Source organism: Canis aureus, chromosome 37 (genome assembly GCF_053574225.1).
Source record: "Canis aureus isolate CA01 chromosome 37, VMU_Caureus_v.1.0, whole genome shotgun sequence".
Lineage (NCBI taxonomy): Eukaryota > Metazoa > Chordata > Mammalia > Carnivora > Canidae > Canis > Canis aureus.
This window is the reverse complement of record NC_135647.1, coordinates 14,723,726-14,746,720: the sequence shown is the minus strand read 5'-3', so window position 1 is coordinate 14,746,720 and position 22,995 is coordinate 14,723,726. Positions and strand designations below refer to the sequence as shown.

The window sequence follows — 22,995 nt, the reverse complement described above, 5'->3', positions numbered from 1 at the left end:
GAATTGAATCCCAATTCAACCTCTTACCAATATGCGACCTTCAAGGAGTTGTTTTAGGTATCCGTGCTTCAGTTTCCTCATATACAAAATGGGAAGAGGATGGTGAGGATAATGATGATAATAATAATAATAATATCTATTTCATGGAATTAAATATATACCTATCTATCCATTTATCTATATCTCTATTATCTATCTATCATCATCTAGCTAGCTAGCTTTTAGAATAGTACTTGAGCAGAAGAAGCTATCAATAGGTATTAACTATGATTATTTTATAGCAAACGTGTCCCCAATATTATACTGTGATTAAACGTATAAGCATTTTATCGTATCTACAAAGAACACTCTAAAATCTAGATATTGGATTAAAAGGTTTGAGAACCACAGAGCCAAAAATAGGAAGCAATTATAGTTTTTGTTCAAAAAGTGACATGATGAACATAATTTTTCAGGAAGAGTAGTTATCTTTCTTCTCTTTTTAATGTATTTTCACTGCCCACATTTAACCAGAACAATCTTATCTGTCCCCATGGCGTTATTGATAGTATTTCTTATATGCTGACATTCAAATGCTTATCTCCAAACCTGACTTTTTCTTCTAATTCCTAACATGTCTATTCAATGACCTACTGGAAATCTATTACTCCTTCAGGGTACTCAGGGGCAGTGTTTCAAACTTAGCTGTTGTCCAAATCTATCATATTGGTAGATTAAACCGATGACAATTAAGATTGAATTGTAATGTAATCAATTACAATTGTAATTGTATTCAGAATGTAATCCCCTATCAGCTGCAGCAGCAGCATCGCCAGAGAACATGTTAGAAATACAAATTCTTGGGACACATGGGTGGCACAGTGGTTGAGCATCTGCCTTTGGCTTATGTCGTGATCCTGGGGTCCTAGGATTGAGTCTCAAATGGGGCTCCCCACAGGGAGTCTGCTTCTCCCTCTGCCTATGTCTCTGCCTCTCTGTGTGTCTCTCATGAATAAATAAATAAAATCTTAAGAAAAAAAAAAAAGAAAAATCAAATTCTTGGGCACTATACCAAACCCTTTGATTCAGAAATTTGGGGGTGGATGGGTGGAGTGAAGGGCAACCATTTGTGTTTTAATGAACCCAGGTTGATGAAATTTTGGAATATAGTTGAGGTACGGAACCTACGACCGAGAAGGAATTCTTGAGATGCCTTTGGTGCAAAATGGTGCTTTTATTAAAGCATGGGGACAGGACCCATGGGTAGGAAAAGCTGCTGCCCCAGACTTGTGAGGGGTGGCTTATTATATACCTGGGAGTTGGGTGAGATAGGGAAAAGGGAGATTTTAAGAGGATTTTCAAATGCTAAAGAGGACCTACAAGATACTAGAGGCCTTGCAGTGGTCAAGTTAAAGATTGTTTTTCCCTCTAACAAAGCATTAACATTAAGACAACTGGAAGCTTCCTAAGGAATGCCACACATATTGCTGTGGCGGTGGCGGTCGGGGCGGGGGGAGCGGGGGGGGGGGGAATCCGTGGGATATCAGCTGTGCTTTGTCCTCAGCTAGCTCTGTTCTCCCATTAAGGTGAGCTGATGCTTGTTAGGCTTTGAGAACTATTGGTCTAAAACTAAGCTTTATACTTTATTCTAGACCTAGTTTATGACTCACTCACTCTTCAGAAAAAAGACTCAGTTTTCAAGTAGGAAAGATGATTCTGGTGATCTAAAAGGAGAATGAGTGGAGGGGACAAGACGACTACTAGAGATGTACCTCGTGACTAATGAGATAATACCCATCAGAACTTCACCTGGGGGAGGACAGTGGATTTGCCTTATGACTAAAGCCAGAACATTCTAGGTTCCATTCTCTCAAGTCTGACTAGAGACTTATTAGCTCCTTCTTTCTAACTATGCACTCTTTTTAAAAAATATTTTATTTATTTATTCATTGGAGACACACAGAGAGAGGCAGAGATATCGGCAGGAGAAGGAACAGGCTCCCCGCAGGGAGCCTTCTCTGGGACTCCATCCCCGGGCCCCAGGATCACGACCCAAGCTGAAGGCAGACACTCAACCACTGAGCCACCCAGGTGCTCCACTAAATATGCACTCTTAATAAGCTTCAATATTCTTAGTAGAATTTTTGAAAATTCAACTTAAATAGTTATGATCATAAATCCTTTAAAAAGGGTTGAGAAAGGTGTCTTAGTGGCCAAAGTTAAACTAATTTATCTAGATTTTCTAAATCATGAAACTTTGTGTCCATTAAGAACAACCTTTAACCTCTATAAATTGTCTGGGCTGGATAGTTAGGGAGATCATTTATACAACTAAGGAAATTGTATCCATGGTATTTTCCCAAATTTTTCTTAGTGTATCTGGAAATTGTTTTATATTAAAATAAGTGTGAAAATTAGATCATAAGGTGAAAACTTTTTTTAAAAAATGGTTTATTTAGTTATTTGTTTGAGAGAGAGAGAGAAAGAGAGAGAGAGAAAGCAGGAATGGGGGAAGGACAGAGGGAAAGAGTAAAGCAGATGCCCATGGAGCAGGGAACCCAATATGGGGCTCCATCCCAGCACCCTAGGATCATGACCTGAGCTGAAGGCAAATGTTTAATTGATTGAGCCACCCAGGTGCCTCATAAAGTGAAAACTTTTAAAATATTTTATTTTTAACATTTCTAACTTAAAGAAAATAATATCACGGGCATTATCAAGGTTCTTGTTTTGTCTATTGATTCTTTTAAATGCCATTCTTAGCAAGCCATGCACCAAATGGTTTTCTCTTTGGAACAAAACTATAAGAACCCAAAGCCTCTCTTTCTCTCTCTTTCTCTTTGTTGTTTTAAAGGAGGCTCTTAGTAGTGAGGTGGAATATTTTTCAAAAAGATAATACAGGGTTCAGATAATTGTAATTTAAAATAAATTATGCTTTATCTTCCAATAATCAGAGGAAAGAGAGATAAGAAAAAGTAGATTTCAGGTCAGTCTGGAATTTAGCATAATTAAATTTATCCTAGCACATTTAGGAAGCTTGTGGGGGAAATTACATAACTTTTCCTCTTTCTTTCTTTATTAATTTTTAATTTATTAAGTCTTCACTATGACCCATACATTTGCATGGTATTGGCTATAAAAAATGAATTAGACACTGTTCCTGCTTTCAAGGAATGCATTATCTAGAGAACTAAGATTGTAAAATTTCATAGTGCGTTTAAACAAAAGGTTAAATGATGGCAAAGAAAATTGATGTTCTCTAATGTGAAACAATATGTAATCTTCATTCAAAAATATAACCAGGGACACCTGGGTAGCTCAGCAGTTGAGCATCTGACTTTGGCTCAGGGTGTGATCCTGGAGACCTGAGATCGAGTCCCACATCGGGCTCCCTGCATGGAGCCTGCTTCTCCCTCTGCCTTTCTCTCTCTGTGTCTCTCGCGAATAAATAAATAAAATCTTTAAATATATATACATATATAATCAGATAACTAAGGTCAATAGAGATTTTATGAAAACCAATAGCAAGAAAAAAAGTAATTATAAAGATAAATGGTACAGATGATAAATAGTACAAATGACAGAAAAAAGAGAAGAGAAATATAAAGGGGTTGTTTTTTCCATTTTACTTTAATTATGAATACAATTTTCTGACAAAAAGTAATTCAGAAAACAAAAGCATTGAAGTAATATTGTTAAATAAAAATAAAAATTAAAATTAAAAGAATGGTGGAAGAACATAGGAAGATAAAGGAATGAAAAATTAAGAAAACTGATAAGATTTCAAAGATGAATTTAATTAATAGGCCCAACATCTGCTTAATAAAAATTCCAAAAAAAAAAAAAAAAGAGAGAAGAGAAGGAAAGGGAGAGAGGATTAGAGAGAGAAGGAGGGAGAGAATGAAAGAAAGAAATGATCTAAAAACAAAAGGTTGTAATATCACAATATCCTCAATCTTCAGATTAAGTGCTAGGCTGAATAAATTTCTAAAAATAGCAAAACCGGACACATTATGTTAAAATCGCAGAGTAGTTTAGGTAATAAGATGATTCTCAGAGTCTGCATGCTGAATTTTCAGAAATGCAAAGATTTAGAAAGTTTAACTCCCATGCACCATAGTTGTAAAAATTGTATAAGAATAAACTAATAATACAAGAGAATACACAAAAAGAACATGGAGTTGAAGAAAAGGGGAGCTAACTGGGGTGTGCAAAAGAATTACTGGGAGGTAACTATGCAGCAGACAAAGAAAACATCAGGTCCAAGTTCCAACATGAGTATCTGTTCGTCTGAGAAAAAAAAAATCATTTCAAAATGAAAATACTGTCCATTTAGCTGCATGGTATAATTAAGACGTTGGGATATCTCATTTATGTAGTAGAGGTGACATATATCTCTTCTCAACAAAAACAGGACAAAAAAAAAAGACAGTAAAAAACTATAGGAAGAACCAATAAGCTAATTATAATTTAAATATGAAACAAACAAACATTCGTGTGGTTTAGAGGAATTCAAGCTTGGTGAAAAAATTCACATATGGTGAGGGAAAAGAGGTTTCATTTATTCTTGTTCTTATTTTCATTTCAATTTGAGTGGCACAGATTTAAAGGCGTAGAATTCATTTTACCTACAATCATATTAGTTGATTTTATAGCAAGCAATATTTTGCAATCAAAATATTCTAAGTGCTGTTTATTGGTTTTCCTTTTTTTATGATTTCCACTTCTCTACTGAAATTCTTTCTTGTCTTTTAATTCCTTGAACATATTAAGCATAATTATTTTAAAGTTTGTGTCTGATAACTATTTCTGAATCCCTGTCATATTCTTTCTCCTCTTCCTCCTCCTCCTTTGCCTTCAATCAATTGTTGCCTCTTTTACTTCTGGTTATTTTTTATTTATATGTGAGGCATTGTTTATGAGAAATTGCAGAGTTAATTTGAGGCCTAGGGTAATGTTTTATTTTTCTAGAGACGATTCGGTGTCCACTTCTGAAAGATTGAGATGTTTCCAGAGCCTGCCTTAAGTTTCATCCTATTTCTGGTTCACTGCTTTCCCTAGAGTATCGCCCTTCAGAGTCTTAAGTTAAAGTCTCAGTAGTTTACCAGGGTCCATCCAACTTGAACATCCTGGTTCAAGTCATAATTCTTCATTTTACAAACCGGCGATTCAGAATATACTGCCTAAAGTTGAAACTGAAAGTTGGAACTGAAAATAGAGGTTTTACACATATTAAAGTTATAGATAGTAGATAAACCAAAAAAATGTCAACAATGTATCTGAAAAATTGGGGACCATTAGGGAAATAGGGGAAGGTATAAGAGCCAAATCTGCCTCTTTCATAATAATGGTCAAAAATAATGCAGAACAGTGAGAAATGAACCTTACTTGGAAATGTGGCAATAAACAACAGATCTAAGGCATGGTTATCTTTGGGGACGGGGCCCAGGGATCCCAGGAACAGGTGGAGGACTTTTTCTTTTACTTAGATCCACTCTAAAATGTTTAATGTAAAACAAAACAAAACAAAACAAAAAACTAATTCTGGGAAAATCAGTAAAATTTTCCTTTTTTTTTTTTTAACAACAAAGCTTCTTTCTTTTTTTTAAAGATTTATTTATTTATTCATGAGAGACACACAGAGAGAGGCAGAGACATAGGCAGAGGGAGAAGCAGGCTCCATGCAAGGAGACCAACGTGGGACTGGACCCTGATGTGGGACTCGATCCCGAGACCAGGATCACACCCTGGGCAGATGCTCAACCGCTGAGCCACCCAGGAATCCCTCAGTAAAAGTTTCATAGAGGTAGAACACTTTTCATTTTAATGGATAATTTCCTTTCCCCCTCTTAGTCATAGAAAATGGGTGGTAGTTTGGAAAGAGACATGGACATGTACCATACCCTATTTTACAAATGACAGAACATTCTGTCTGTAGATTGGACAATACAAATGAAGGAGGAGAGTTGTAGGAAATGAGGCAAATATGTGATTTAGGGGCCAGAACATAAATGGTCTTAGAAGCTCTGAAAATTTTTCTCCAAAGTTTTCATTTAAAAGTCTGGGAGGTAGGGACGCCTGGGCGGCTCAGGGGTTGAGGGTCTGCCTTTGGCCCAGGGTGTGATCCTGGGATCCGAAATCGAGTACCACATTGGGCTCCTTGCGGGGAGCCTGCTTCTCTCCCTGCCTATGTCTCTTTCTGTGTCTCTCATGAATAAATAAATAAAATCTTAAAAAAAAAAAAAAAGTCTGGGAGGTAGTTGTCAATTTCCTGAAACAGAAAACACTAAAGGCAAAGCAATCTGAAGTAAGGACACAGTGAAGAGCAAGTAATCCTTCAGATATTTCATAAAAATTGCTTTAAAGTTTATAAAGAAGCTTCTTAGCTATTGTATGTGGTAGAGGAACTCAATTTGTTGATTGCTTTGGCAAAATAGCACCTCTAGAAGATTCAGTAAGATGACTGAATTTAAGAGCCTCTATTTCTGCCACGCTCTCCAAAGAGAAAAAAGCTTTTAAATTGTCCTGGGTCTCAATGTGTTTTTGAAACATTTCCTTCATTCACTTTCAGCCCAAATAATCACTCTTGGTATTCTCGGAAGAGTATACAAGTCATTTTAACTTTGCATAAATAAAGATCCATACCATAGTAGCAAAAAAATAATATTCATCTTGATCCTAGTAAACTCTGGGCAGATCTGATGGATCCTTCAGATTATAAATAACTTCAGATATTCTCTATTCTCAGGAAGGGAAACTAGTGAAGGACTTATGTATTTAAAAGCCCTCTTTTAGAATAGGATATTAATTTACCAAAATAGTTTCATGTGTACAAAACTTTTTGATTTATTAAGAGTTTGTGAAATGCAGAGGGGAAGTTTGCAAATTGTTGGAGATACTAGCAATGTGTGTAAATCTCATGTTTTGAAAGGGTGAGAGGCAGGGGTGTGTATGAGTCCTCTTCTTGATTTGCAATGACAGTGGATGTGTGGTCCTACGTTCTCATGTAATTAACCGAGAGTTCAAAGGCTTATAAACAAAGATCCCAAGAATCCAAAGTAAGGCAAAGCGAGGACACAGATGCTAGGCTAGTTGCACAACAACTGTTGATACCACACTCTTATGAAAGGGTGGATGCCTTTTAGTAGCTGGGCTAGCTGCCTCCCAAATTCATTCAGGACAATAAAGGGAGACGATTGGGGACATCTCTGGACAGATACCCATCTATTATCACATCTCTTAAGTGAACCAAAATCTGTGAGTATGTCTTGTCTCATATATCTTAATTTTTGTTATGGGTTGAATTATGCCCATCCCCCTTAAAAAATAAAGATATGTTAAAATCTCAACCTCTAGTACTTCAGAACCTGATCTTGTTTGGAAACAGAGTTTTTGCAGATGTTATTAGTTACAATGAGATCACACTGGAGTATATTGGGTCCTACTTAGTATGACTGGTGTTCTTATGAGGAGACAGGACACAGAGAGAAAGCCGTGAAAAGACAAACACAGAGATTGGAGTGATGCAGCTGCAAGCCAAGGAATGCCTGGTGCTACCAAATGCTGGAAGAAGTCAAATAGCATGACTCAGTTGTCACCTTGATTTTAGACTTCCTGCCACCAGAACTGTGAGACCATAGGTTTATGTTGTTTTAAGCCATCAGGTTGTTGTACTTTTTAGAACACCCGTAGGAAACTAATACACCACTCTAGATCCCTAAATGCAGATACACTGGAATATAAAAATTAATCTCTCAATTAAATGCAGTAATCTCATCATAATGACTATTTTGGTCTCAATATCTGTCAAGTATTTTTAGTAAAAATATATTTTTTGGTAAATATCTTCCTTAAGGGCCACATAATCCTCTGCCTTGTGGACTCAGTCATTTATTTTATTATTTCTCTGTGAGGTATTCAACTTATTTCATTTTTATCCCTTTCCCTTTCTCTTCTAGATAGAGTTATCATAAACATCTTGCTATGGAGGTATTTGTCTACTTGTTTGACAATTATTTTAGGACATATATGTAGAAATAGAGTTACTGGATCAAAGGGCATTAACTTTTTGATATTCTTAATATATGTCATCAAACTGCTTCCCATAAATGTTGTAGCAATTTATTAGTTTCACCTGATATTAAAAAATCAGCGCTGTATCCCAGGACTCAGAATTTTCACTAAAAATATTTTCTGCTAATTGGACTAGTAAGGAATCTGTTGCTTTAAATTTCATTATCTTGAATACTGGAATAGAACTCTCCTCTCCCAATAATTATTAACTCTTAGTACTTCTATGACACTTTTTACTTTTGTTCTTTAGTCTTTTTTTTTAAATAGGGCCTTTGTGTGAAATCTATTTCTTCCTCAGTATGTGGAATATATTAACATTTTTTAGTGTTCTCATTTGTAACATGAAGGTAAGAATAAGCATTCTCTAGAGTTGCGGTAAAAATGAGATATACAGAATATACCAAGCACCAGGCACCCAATAGAGTCTTAAAAATGAGGATTATTTACTATAATTTCATATGAAGGTAAAATGAAATGACCTGCATATACTGTCACTTGTTCTCTCAGACTTAGTAGCATGGTTACTTTGACTTTGCCAATAAATTTATTCCCCTTTGTGTAGTGACTTTAGTAATTTTCTATTTCAGTCTATAGTCTTTATTAAGGTTGAACCAAGGTGGAGGAATAAGCTGGTCTGAAGACTCACTGTGGGGAAAAGCACAGAAACATGAAATGCATGTATGAAGTAAGGTCTGCACTTGGACCACCTGACTTTGTGTGTTGGTAAGGTGTCTTTGGACAAGTAAATTAACCTATCTATGCCTCAGTTTCCTCTTCTGAAATATGGAGATTAATAATGTAAACTATCTCAGATTATTATGGAGGTTTAATAGCTCTATTAGTTATGGATTGCTGCACACCACCTTACCCCATATTCAGCTGCTTAAAACAATACTAAACAGGTCGGCGGCTGGCTCGGGCTCGGGCTCGGGCTCGGGCGGGGACGGCGGGGACGGCGGCGGCCAGGGCACGATGTTTGCACGAGGGTTAAAGAGAAAAAGCGCCGAGGACGGGGAGGACGTGGAAGGAGGCCTGGCGGGCACCCAGGCCACGCCTTCCTACAGCCTGCAGCGCCAGTCGCTCCTGGACATGTCCCTGGTCAAACTCCAGTTGTGCCACATGCTGGTCGAGCCCAACCTCTGTCGCTCGGTCCTCATAGCCAACAGGTTCCGGCAGATCCAAGAAGAGATGACCCAGGACGGGACCTGGCGGGTGCTGGCACCCCAGGCGGCAGGGCGGGCGCCGCTGGACCGCCTCGTGTCCACTGAGATCCTGTGTCGCTCGGTGCGGGAGCAGGAGGGGGAGCGCCCTGCCGCTGACGTGGGAGATGGCCGCACGCCAGGCCTGGTCCCGGGACTTTCCGCGGTCCCATCTGCACAGGCCCTGCGGAGCCCGCAGAGCAGCCTCTGGGAAGTGGACAGCTCTCGAGAGAACAGAGGAGGCTTTCAGAAGTCACTAGATCAGATCTTTGAAACGCTGGAGAGTAAGACCCCTGGCTCTGTGGAGGAGCTGTTTTCAGACGTGGACAGCTCCTACTACGACCTGGACGCGGTGCTCACGGGGATGGTGGGCAGCACCCAGTCGGGCCACGGCAGTGGGCTCCAGGCCTTCACCGCTGCGGCCACCCCGCCTCCCGGCTCCAGCTGCAGGTCGGATCTGGGCGAGCTGGACCACGCGGTGGAGATCCTGGTGGAGACCTGAGAGGGCCCCTATGCCCCGATGGGACACTTCACGGATGGGTTCGTAAGGCGTCCAGAGTGCTTGGCCGGGAGTGCTCGCTGCCGTGCATCTGCGAGCTCAGCGCCTGGTTTGTCTGTGATGAGGAGAACCTTCCAGAACAACATCTAGTCGCCCTCTCCCCTTTCTTCCTGAAGGGGCTGCGTGGTTTTCCATTGGGCTGGTCACCCAGGCCGGCCGCTGGTGTCCTGCTGCAGCTCCGTGACCAGCCTGGTTTAACTTTAGATAGGTGAATTTTTTTAAATTAAGTTTTATATGTTTTGGGCAATATTTTGTCTTAAGATATATTTTTTAAACTTTTTATACTTTTATCTTTTTAGATTTTTTCAGCTATTTTCTTAAAAGTATATTTTTTCTATAAACATTTTCTGCTGCTACATTAGAAACTTATAACCTAAACAGTTGCAGTTGGTGTATTTCTTTTTATAAGGTTTAAATAAGGACTTTTTTACACGAGGCTTCACTACGTTCTGTGTAGCGTACCTGGATCATGAATTTTCTCTTTACGTTGGCGTGAGCCTTCTCCACGTCCTGTTACAATTAGAGCACCTTGCGCTGCCCCACCTCTTATTCTTGAGTGTCATTACCAGATCTGCTGTGCCAGCCATGTCTCCAGTGTGGATCTCGGAGGGTTTTATTTATGCCTATTTATGTGTCAGTGTTGGAGGCGAGGGTCTCCGGCCCCCGGGGGCGTCAGGCGGTGCCTTCAGGGGCTCTTGACTCCCGGGACCCCTCCTGTACGTGCCCTGCCACCGTGGAGGCCCCTGACTGGCGTGGACATTGATCAAGGGAAGCGTCATTAAAATGCAGTGAGGAGTCCGGGGGGCTCTCCCGCTGTCCCACTGGACATCAAGGATCGTAAGTCACTGGCCCAGCAGGAGAAGCTTCGGCCGGAGAGTTGGTTCCAGGCCCCACGGGAAGAAACCCACCAGAAACGGCCAGAGACGAGTCCCTGTCATCCTGGACTCCCACTTCTCGCCTGTGGACTTCTGTTCAAAACAGCCCTTCCAACTTCCTCCCTCCTCCATAAATAACGTTCCTCTCATTTGTTGGCCTTGCCTCTGGTTCTGCCATAGTGGGTTGCGATTCTCTTATTCCTGAATAAACCCATTCTGCTGGTAAAACGGTCAACACTCGCCTGGCTGCTGGACCCACGTTTACTGGGCTGGCGTGCACAGGCTGCTGGGTGCCCAGTGTGCGTGGGAAGGGTGCAGTCTGGGTACTGCGGGCCTGCAGAGTGCCACGCTTGCTCTGGGACGCTGGTGCTGGGCAGAACTTCAAGGTTAAGTCTAGAATTAAATTTGGACACTCACTACATGTGACCTCCCAATCCTGGGGGCTGTTGGTGGGGTTGGTGGGGCAGTGCCACCTAAGTGGGCTCTGGGGTACCTGCGCGCGTGACCCCGTGACGCTGTCCTGGACGCTAGGAACACTCAGACCTTTATTTGTTTCACTGGTTTACATGTAAGACCGCACTCTCTCCCCACCCCTGCCCCACTCCTGCTTCTGCCTTTCCTTCCTTACCCAGCCCTTGGCCAAAAAGACCTGTTTCTTTCCAACATGTGACCTTTCTTTAACATCAGCCATGTATGCGTCTCTTTATTAAAAATTATCCATCAAACCAAAAAAAAAAAAAAAAAAAAAAAAACAATACTAAACACTTACTATCCCATACAGTTTCTGGGTCAGGAATTCAGGGGTGATTTAGCTGGGTGCTTCCAGTTTAAGGTCTCCCAGGAAGTTGTGGTCCACATGTCCTCTGGGGTGGTGGTCATGTAAGCTTGACTAGGGCTGGAGGATCTGATTCCAGAATGATCATTCATGTGGCTGGCAAGTCATTGCTAGACCCTGGCAGGAAGTCTAGGTTCCTCACCACGTGAATCTCTTTCCAAGTCTGCTTGAGTGGCCTAATAACATGGTCTCCAAATGATCCAAAAAAAAAAAAAATGCAAGGAGAAAGTTGTAATGTCATTTGGCCAAATTGTTAAGGTCTCACACTGCCATTTCTGCCAGTCTCTAATGTAACCTACAGTCAAGGGAAGGAAAATCAGTCCCTGCCTTTGGAAAAGAAAAGTAACAAAGAATTTGCGGACTTATTTTAAAACAATCACATGTCTTAATGTATGTCCTACACGTAACTGGGACATCAAAGAAGAAGAACACAAAAGCTACTAGCCAATGTATCATCACAATCATCATTATTGTCCATAGCACTGTCATTAAGGAACTGCAAATTGTTTTATGGTGGTGCCTTTTGAGTTCATGTGAGGCGTGGTAGAAATTGAGTCTGTAAGATACACAGGAGATAGATTTAAAAATGGGTTTAGTATGTCATAATACAGCACTTGCATTTTTCCAATAAGTCCTTGGTTTTCAAACTGTGCTACCCCCAGGGCACACTAGGTAGGCACAAGGGACAAGTGCTATTTAAAGTAATAGGATAAACACATATCATATCTACTGAAGTGCTACTTTATTGGAAGAAACAAAAAAAGTAACACAAAAAAAAGAAATGTGCCATCGAGCCATGAAAAAACATGAAGGTAACTTAAATGCATGTTACTAAGTGAAAAAGCCAATGTCAAAAGGCTCCATACTGTATGATTCCATCTAGATGACATCCTGGAAAAGGCAAAACTATGGAGACAGTAAAAAGGTCAGTGGTTGCCAGGGAAGGAGGAAGGGAGGGAGGAATAAGCAGAGCACAGAGGATGTTTAGGGCAGTGAAACTATTCTGTATGATACTATAATGGTGGGTATAGGTTATGACATATTTGTCAAAGCCTATAGAATGAGGGTTCGCCAAGAGTGACCCTTCATGTAGCCTATGGACTGTGGGTGATAACGATGTGTCAGTGCAGGTCCATGAATGCTAAGAAGTGTTACACTCTGGTGGGGAATATTGATAATGGGGGAGATCTCGGGGCAGTATATGGTGAATTTCTTTACTTTCTGTTCAATTTTGCTATGAATCTAAAATAGCTCTAAAAATAAAGTGTACTTGGGAAAAAAGTAGATGTGTTGGAAAATAGATTGTAAAGTTGCTATTTTAAAAATGGAACATTAGGCAAGTGGAATATTGGCCTTCTGATAGGCTTCTTTGGATTACGCCCCCTGATCCTGAGTAAATAATTTACTTATCTTTCCATTTGGGGTAACTTAAGGGAGAAATTAAGGGACTCTGTTAGCTAATGAGGAATCACTGAAGGATCTTAGGCAAGGTAAGAATTTGACATTTTCAAAAGGTACTTCAGTCAAGAATACTGAAAAAATTTTTAATAAAAGAAAGGTAGTGAGGTGCCTGGGTGGCTCAGTCAGTAAAGCATCTGCCTTTGGCTCAGGTCGTGATCCCAGAGTCCTGGGATCAAGCCCCATGTCTGACTCTCTGCTCAATGGGGAGTCTGCTTCTCCCTTTCCATCTACCTGTTGGTCTACCTGCTTGTGCTGTGTTCTTTCTGTCAAATAAATAAATAATATTAAAAAAAAGAAAAGTGGTAAATGTTTCCATTAATCCAACAGATATTATAGGTGTTCCAAAAAAAAAATGGTGTTACAAAGCCTTAATAATTAAACATTGAAAAAACTAGGACAAGAATAACAAAACGATCCATTTACAAAAGTAACTTTTCCAGAAATAGCTGCTGGTTTATGCCTAAAAATCTAATATGTAACTAAGAAGGCATTACCAATGAGTGGGGCAAGAAGTGGATTCAGTGCATGTTGGGGAAAAATGGACACTCTGGGAAAAAATTTAAGTCCTAGCCTCATTTTGCATTATATGCTAAAATAAATTCCAGATAGGTGGGATAAACGTAAAAGTGGAATCATAAAAGACTTGAAGGAAATGAGATGCATATTTACTTGCTGTATGGATGGAAAGGGATTTCTAAATATGAAAGCATTAGGACTCACTAGGGAAAAATAAATGAATGGATGTATCTAAGCAAGTATTAAACCTTTGTATAATACAATAAAAATTTTAAAACAAACCCCAAATACTAATGGGTAGCATTCATTGTGTGCCAGCTATGTGCTAAATACCATTCTTGGAGCTTCATCTTAATTACTTATCATTAATCCTCACAAAACAACACCTAGGGCCTAGTATTATTACCTGCACTTAACAAGTGAGGAAAGTCAGAATACAAGAAATGGTATCAATAGTTTACAATTCTGGATGCACATTGGATTATATAGAGGGCTTTACAAAACCCCATGGGTAGACCCCATTCAAGGACAGTTTAATTAGAATCCCTGAGAGTAGCAAATGGGCATCCAGTGCTTTGTCCAGTTACACAACAGAGACAGAGCCAAGGTGTTTCTGCTTCTTAAACATCTGGACTTTTTTTTACACCACATAGAAGGATTTCTTTAAAATATAAACAGCTGCCTAGTTCTCAAAGATTGTAAAATCTAAATGAAGGCTTAACTTAAGGCAGAAAAAATTTTAGATATGAGGATATATTTGTTGATCCATCTGCAACATGGACTTTCTAACTATGTTTTGGGGTACTGGTAAAACAAAACAAAAGAAAAACAATAACCATATGGCTGGAATGGATGATCCTCTGAAAACTCCTTCAAAGCTGTGTGCTATAGGAAATGTGCTACAGGAAAGAACAGAAGGTATAGAAAATGACTAGGGGAATGATAGCATTTTGATGGTCTAATAATTTTGAAACAATTGGCAATGCATGCCCAACAGGTAAGATGTCCATGTGAATCTACCTTCTTTGGTGTATTATTGCCATTGTACCTTCTCCTTCAAGCAATACATAACAACATGCATGAGCCACGTCACTGCACCACTTTTTTTTTTTTTTTAATTTATGATAGTCACAGAGAGAGAGAGAGAGGCAGAGACACAGGCAGAGGGAGAAGCAGGCTCCATGCAGGGAGCCCGACGTGGGATTCGATCCCGGGTCTCCAGGATCGCGCCCTGGGCCAAAGGCAGGCGCCAAACCGCTGCGCCACCCAGGGATCCCCACTGCACCACTTTTAAGAGCACAGATTTTGAAAACAAATCACCTCATTTAGTCCCCAAATATACTCTCCATAGCTCTGCAATTTTACATTTGTCAACTTAACTTCTCCATGACTCAGTTTCCCCAACTGTAAAATAGGAATAATAATAGTATCATCTTAATGCTACAAAAAATTAAGCTGACATACTAGATTAAGATTTTTTACAGGTTTTCCGGGTAGGAATGCAGGATCAACTTGGGTTGGCAAGCTCAGGGTTTCTCTAAATAAGGGCTGCAGTCATCTGATGGCTTGATTAGGAGTAGAGGATCCATTTCCAAGGTGGCTTGCTCACATGAATGACAATATGGTGCTTACTCTTGGTGGAAATCTTTGTTTTCTGTCCCCAAAGGCCTCCCTACTGGACTGCTTGGGAGTCATGTGGCATGCCATCTGACTTCCTCCAAAATAAAGATACCCAAGATACCAGGGTGCAACTTGTAATGCATTTTTTAACTTAGCTTTGATCATACACTATCACTTCTGCAGTATTTCATTGGTCACACATATGAGCCCTGATTCAATGTGGGAGAAGACAACACCCTTGTACCAGGAAGCAAGGATCATTTGGGGCCATTATTACGGCATAGCTACTTTAAGTAACTAGTTTATAGGCTTTTTGCTGCTATAAGTAACTAGTTTATAGGCTTTATATATTATCTGTTTTATATATATATATATCCTTAGAATAGAGCTTAGACCAATAACTTAGAACACACTTAGACCAGGGCTTATATAATATATTGTATGTGTGTATATATACACTTCACATTTAGAACAAAGCTTAGACCATAGTAAATATATAACTAAATCAGAAATCTGAGGGTGAGTCTAGGCTTTAGTAATAGTAGGTTAAAAATCACCTCAGCTGATTCTAATATGCAGCCAGCTTTGAGTATCAAAACTGTATCCTCATACTTAGCTTCATTATGATCATCAACCCTGAAGCCCTAGAGGAGAGGTTTTTTACCTTGGCTGCCCAATCTGGAGAGCTTTAACAAATCTAAATACCTGGACTACATAGTGGTCCAATTATGTCAGAATCTCTGGGGCACGGGACTCAGGCATCAATATTTTTTTGAAGCTTCCTAGTCAAGTTAGATACCCACTGTTTCAATTATTTAACTTAGATGATTATATTCCAATTTCCCTATTTACTCTATGAGCTGAACTCTAACTCAGCATTTAAATCCTGGAGACCTAATTTCACTTGTTGAAAACAAAGGGAAGACCTTTGACTCACCCTAATGTGCTGGGAATGCTGAAGATGGGTGGGAATGTGCAGCATGGCGCCAGTTGCTCTCTGACTGTGCTGTGTCTGGAGGATTTGAGCCTCCAGCATGTCAGCCAGGCTCCTTTGGCCAGAAATTGCCTTCATGCAAGAGTAGAAACCTCCTAGGCATGTGATTGCCGGGCCAGGAAAATGTCACCCATTGCCAGAGAAAAACCAGCCTTCCACGAAATTAGAGTGAATGGCACATGAAACCAATTTAGCCAAAGTGGTTGGAGAGGCATCAGAAGCATTGTGAGATGGCCACTCTGGAAACAATGCCTAAAAGATGCACCTGGTAATGTTTATAGGCGCTGTTCAGGCAGAGAACATGCTCCAATTCAAGAACACAGAGCTGCCTATTTGCTGCTCTATGAGTCTGCTTTTGTAAATGAGCATTAACATGGCATAGAAAACAGTCAATTACAATTTGAGGCAGATAAGCAAGAAAGAGCAAATGGCAGCTGTAGTTGAGCCAGAAGAATACTAGGTGAATGGCAATTTCCAGTGAATGATACCCTCAAACTAGACACAGAAAGCTTGCGTTCCGGAAAAATCAACTCTTTTTGCAAATATTTGGGATTGAGGGAAGCTCTTAACAAACTGTGCTCATAGCTTTCTCCCCACATTTAAACCTATGTTTGTTTTAAGTAAAGCTTAATCCATGTGTTTCTGATTCCTTTATACATAACTCATCAGAGTCTTTATTCTGAAAAGAAAAAAGAAAACTTTTTAATGTCCAAGATGCCTTTGCTTTTTAGCCTTTTAAAGCATTTTTCCCTCTTTGAAAAGGGGTTCAAATAGCATGTTTGCCAAGTTTAGAACCCACTCAACTTTTGTGAATGCAGAATTTTGCTACTGTTCAGGATTTGAATTTCTCCACATTTGCCAAATATGTGACTTCCTGTTTGTTTTTAATATTCAAATCCCCTTTTTAAAATTGAGTTTGAGACTCTTAATGAACTGAATATAGTAGATTTGTCCATCCATAGATTATTTATCTCCCCCTACTGTGGAGCTTATTCATGCATTTATATTACAATCTTTCTGAGCCTTGGGGACAATTTTTGTTTGTGTTGCCTATTAATATAAGAAAAACACGTTGAACTTTTGATAGCACCTTTTATCAGGAATCTCAAAGCTGGCTTGCAAACATGGACACAGGGCTATGGCAACTTTGGCCAAATACCCCATGATGGATGAACTCCTGGTTTGAAGGAATAAGAAAATGAGAAGTAAGAATATAAAAGAAGAGTGTATGGATGGAAAGGAAGGCAAATGGGCCTTTTGGACCCCAATAACTATTTTATCATACATCACCTAAGAAAACTAGTTAGGTATTCTTATTTTTGAATTTTTGAGAAATCACTGGATATTTACCCAAGGAAAATAAAAACACTAATTTGTGGGCAGCCCTGGTGGCGCAGCGGTTTAGCGCTGCTTGCAGCCCGAGGTATGGTCCTGGAGATTCGAGATCGAGTCCCAAGTCGGGATCCCTGCGTGGAGCCTGCCTCTCCCTCTGCCTGTGTCTCTGCCCCCCACCCCGGCCGTTGTCTCTATGAATAAATAAATAAAAAATCTTAAAGAAAAACAAAACCCCCCACTAATTTGTAAAGGTATATGCACATTTATGTTTATTATAGTATTATTTACAATAGCCAAGATACGAACGAAACCCACGTCCATCAGTAGATGAATGAAAAAAGAATATGTGGCATGTATGTGTGTATATAACATAAATAATATTCCATTATGTATATATGTGTATATATATATAAAATGAAATATTACTCAGCCATAAAGAGAATGAAATCTTGCCATTTATGATAATATGAGTGGAACTAGAAGGTATTATGCCAAGTGAAATAAGTCAGAGAAGGACAAATAACGTATTATTTCACTTATATGTGGAATCTAAGAAATAAATGAACAAATACAAAAGCCAGATTCTTAAATACAGGGAGCAAACTGGCGATTGCCATGGTGAAGGGGAGTGAGTAAAATGAAACAGGTAAAAGGGATTAAGAGATACAAATTTCCTGTTACAAAATAAGTCACTGAATGAAAAGTACAGCATAGGGAATATAGTCAATAATATTGTAATAACTGTGTGGTGGCAGAGAGTGACTACGCTAGTGGTGAGCATTGAGTAATACATAGAAATGTGGAATCACTAGGGATCCCCAGGTGGCTCAGCGGTTTAGCACCTGCCTTTGGCCCAAGGCACGATCCTGAAGTCCCGGGATCGAGTTCCACATCGGGCTCCCGGCATGGAGCCTGCTTCTCCCTCCTCCTGTGTCTCTGCCTTTCTCTCTCTGTCTATCATAAATAAATAAATCTTAAAAAAAAAAAAAAAGAAATGTGGAATCACTATGTTGTACACCTGAAAGTAATATAACATTGTATGTCAATTATACTTCAATAAGAAAGAAAGAAAGAAGAAAGAAAGAAAGAAAGAAAGAAAGAAAGAAAGAAAGAAAGAAAGAAAGGTATCGGTTTCATAACCTCTGTTTCTTAGAATGAGAGGTAAAGAGAAGTGACCATGTTAATCAGACTCAGCCAAAGTTGGGTTGAAATATTGCAAATCACCTAATAAAAACTAAATAAATGTTAGTTATCTATTCAGATATATTTAGATCTGTGCAATGCTGTATGATCTGTTATTTATAATATCTTTCTTTTTCTTTATTAAACTTTTAGTTATACATGCTTGCTTGGTTCAGGCAATCAGAAAGAGGGAGGAAATAAAGCTCAAGAAAGTTGTAATCATGGGATCCCTGGGTGGCTCAGCGGTTGGCATCTGCCTTCGGCTCAGGGTGTGTCCTGGTCCCAGGATGGAGTCCCGCATTGAGCTCCCCGTGGGGAGCCTGCTTTCCCTCTGTCTATGTCTCTGCCTCTGTCTCTCTCATGAATAAATAAAACCTTAAAAAAAAAGAAAGTTGTAATCAACTATTGTCAAGAAACTGGGATAAATATTATTTTTATAGATGCTGTAAACTGATATCTAATTTAACCCCCAGATGAGTAATTTGGATCAACACCATCTTTTTTATTGATTGTTATTTGGTAATGTGGGACATTTGTACAGGAAATGAAAGTCATAGTTCTTGCCCTTGAAGAACTTACAATTAGAAGAGTTTATAAAATTTCATTATCAAATATAAACCACAGAAATAAAGGATTAATTCACAGCAATGACAGATGTACTAAGCAACTTAGTATTTGGGGAGGTGAAGAGGATAGAATGTCAGCAGACAGACTTGAGTGACCAAATTAGGGAGACTCACAGGACTTTGAATGTCAGGACACCACAGGAAGTAGTAAGCATGATTTTCCACACAATAAAAATTTATTTTTGGAAAAAAAAATATAATTGAAATCATTCCATTTTATACAAATAGTTTCAAGTTTGATATTTAAAAAGAACACAAAATGGAATATTGCAATGGAGAGGGATATACCTTAGTAATTACTATTGGCAGCTTGAGTTTATTTTCTGTAACAAGGTTCACATCTATTATATCTTTTTAATATTACCAATTGGATCAAAGCATTTGTTATTATAGTAATCAATTTTTAAAGTGAATGTTATGAAGACCATTTTTCAAGATGGTTATATATTTGATATAATATATAAGCACATTTCCTTATTGTATTTATTATACTTTGTGCAGACATTTTATCTCAGTGCTGGGCTCTTAATTGACAATGAGTAATGTAAACTGAAGTTTCCTCTTGAAGATTATACAATAATTTTGTTATTAATCAGGAAGAAAAAGCAGACATTTTTAAGGGAAGATTTCAATTTGTTTTCTTTGAGTGGCTGGCCTTAATTCAGTCTGTCTCTCAGTGACTCCCACCTTTTATTTATTTATTTATTTATTTATTTATTTATTTATTTATCAAAGTAGAGCTATCATTATTTCCCAGAAAAAGAAATATGGGATGAGTCAAGGGTGAGTGCTTGAAAAGGACAGTTGGACTCCATAGTTATAGTAACCGTTCCTTGGTTTCTGGGAAAGAAGTGGAGTCGTAGGCATGAGGAATCTGTCCCCCCACCTAAAAAAAATATTGTACTGGGGGAGTCTGTCTGATGTAACTATTTTGGAACTCTGGAATCTTTTGAAGGCATGCAACTTTCAACTTTCAGGGGAAGACTTAGATGGTAAATTGTGGTTAATTTTGATCAATTTCAGCCCTTAGCACAGTAGCCTCTACCCCTCCCCTATCTCCAGCTCCATGTTTGGCAGTTGTCCATGTGTTCCAGGGGCAGGTAATATGCAGCTTGTAGGAGCCAGGGTGGGCATACTGATCAGAGTTCTCCAGAAAAACAGAACCAATAGGACATTATAATCAAAGTTTCAAAAGATAGAGAAATTTGACAATAGAAAAGTCAATAGACAATAGACAATTGGAAAGTGAATCACCACCTATAAGTGATCCTTTGTAAGTTGGTCAGCAGATTTCCCAACAGAAATTTTGGAGGCCAGAAGAATGAGAAGATATATTCAAAGTGCTGAAAGGAAAAACAAACAAACAAACCCTGTAAACCAAGAATCCTGTATCTGGCAAAACAGTCCTTCAAAAATGAGGGAGAATTAAAACATTTCCAGGTCACTAATATCTGAGGTAGTTTCTTACCACTAGACCAGCCCTGGAAGGAATGCTTGAGGGAACCCTGCAAGTTACAGTGAAAGAAACTCAGAGCTACATGAAGAAATAAAGAAACTCAGAGCTATATAAAGAAATATAAGACTGAAAGTCAATATACCAGCAGTTCTAAAAGCTCGTAACATTGCAGCACTAATTTATAACTCCCAGTTTTTATTTCTACATGATTTAAGAGACTAATACATTTTTAAAATCATTATCTGGAAGTTCATATTATTGTCACTTTGGTTTGTAACTATACTTTTTGTCTTCTATGTAATTTAAGAGATTAATGCATTTAAAAGAATTTACGTTTTGGGCTATACAACGTGTAAAGATGTAATTTTGTGGCATTGGCAATTTAAAGAGGGGGCAGAGCTGTAATGGAGCAGAGTTTTTGTGGTTTATTGAAATTAAACCGGCATAAATTCAAACCAGAGTGTAAGTAACTTTGGATTGCCCATAGTAACCACAAAGAAAATCAGTATAATATATACACAAAGGGAAATAAGGAGGGAATTTGAATGTTTCGCTATTAAAAAAAAAAAAATCGAATGAACACAGAAGACAGTAATGCAGGACAAGAGAGGTGAAAAAAGCTATAAGATGTGGAAAACAAATAGCAAAATAACAGAAATAAGCCTGTTCTTATCAGTAATTACTTTAAATGTAAGTGAATTAATCTCCCTAAACAAAAGACAGAGATTGGCTGAATGGATAAATAGATCAGTTACAAAAAGACAAATACTGTATGATTCCACTTATGTAAGGTAATTAATCAATCATAGAGACAGAGAGTAGAATGGTGATTGCCAGAAGTTGGGGAGAGGAGACTGAATAAGGAGTTATTGTTTAATGAGTATTGAATTTCAGTTTTACAGGATAAGAAGAGTTCTGGAGATGGTTGGTGGTAATGGTGGTACAAAATTAAGAATGATTTTAATACCACTGGACTGTATACTTAGCAATGGTTAAGGTGGTAAATTTTATGCTATGTATATTTTGCCATAATAAAAAATGGAATAAAAAAGAATAATTATTTCTTTTTTTAAAAGATTATCTATTTATTTATTCATGAGAGACAGAGAGGCAGAGACATAGGCAGAGGGTGAAGCAGGCTCCATGCAGGGAGCCGGACATGAGACTCGATCCTGGGTCTCCAGGATCACTCCCTGGGCTGAAGGCAGTGCTAAACTGCTGAGCCACCAGGGCTGCCCAGAATAATTGGTTTTAAATAATTGGTTACCATTTAAATTCTTTTTTTTTTTAAAGATTTTATTTATTTATTCATGAGAGACACAGAGAGAGAGAGCCAGAGACCTAGGCAGAGAGAGAAGCAGGCTCCATGCAGGGAGCTCGATGTGGGACTCGATCCCGGGACTCCAGGATCACACCCTGGGCGGAAGGCAGACCTCAACTGCTGAGCCACCCAGGTGTCCTGGTTACCATTTTAATTCTGCATTTCTGGGCAAGACCAGAGAAATAGATGCATTTGGTTTAAAACACTGAGTAGTGTCAAATGTCATCTGAGAGTTGCTTGGTTTCTCTCAGCCTCCTATTACCTACCATCACTCCTTGGTGTCAGCCACATATTAGATGAGAGGCATTATGTAATCTTATATGACCAGCAGTACATTAGGACCTGCTTGTTGGAGTGGGGCACCATGTTCTTATATCCAGAGCCTTGGATGTAGAGGGATTTCAGCATGTACTTCCAAAAAAAAAAAGAAAGAAAAAATCATCAGGAAAAGAAAAATAATGCATCGAATTACAGGTTTGGTTTACATCCATTCAAGTAATCAACAAATACTTATTCAACATATACCAGGTGCCAAGTACTATCCCGGATGCTAAGGGCCCTTTGGTGGCAAAGTTTCATTCCCAAGGGAATGAAATTATTTACTTAGTGTTTCCTTAATCAGATAGGTATTGGAGAAATAATGCACCACATCAAAATCCTAACAATAATTTTGGCTAAGTCTAGAATATTTCAATTGCTCTATTTCCTTGTAGAAATGACACATAAAATCATCATATAATAGGAGACATGTTGCAAAGCACTCTCATGAATTATAAGTTAAAGTGAAAGCCATGTTTTAAACCAGGCCAGTAGTATTTTGAGTTTATAGTGGTCCCAAAGCAAGACTCAATTTCTAGCTTTACTGAGTGAATTTATGTGGATCATTTAAAACCACCGAGCCTTCACTTGAAGTAAAATGCTGCTAATTCCCACCCTTCTGTGGCAGGCAGTGTTGACTTAACAT

At 38.9% G+C, this 22,995-nt stretch overlaps 1 protein-coding gene and 1 long non-coding RNA gene across 2 annotated transcripts in view; both read left to right on the top strand.

Annotated features, from left to right (window-relative positions):
* Positions 1-22,995, top strand: part of LOC144306498 (uncharacterized) — a 102,691-nt gene that overhangs the window by 63,274 nt on the left and 16,422 nt on the right. The gene's annotated exons all lie outside the window — the stretch shown is intronic.
* LOC144306350 (cell division cycle-associated protein 4-like) lies at positions 8,960-11,371 on the top strand. Its single transcript, XM_077885789.1, has one exon. It carries the CDS (start codon positions 9,025-9,027, stop codon positions 9,751-9,753), a length of 729 nt encoding a protein of 242 aa, XP_077741915.1. The 5' UTR covers positions 8,960-9,024; the 3' UTR covers positions 9,754-11,371.

Excerpts from the sequence above, each read along its gene's own strand:
- LOC144306350 (XM_077885789.1), top strand. The coding sequence starts at position 9,025 with ATGTTTGCACGAGGGTTAAAGAGAAAAAGCGCCGAGGACGGGGAGGAC.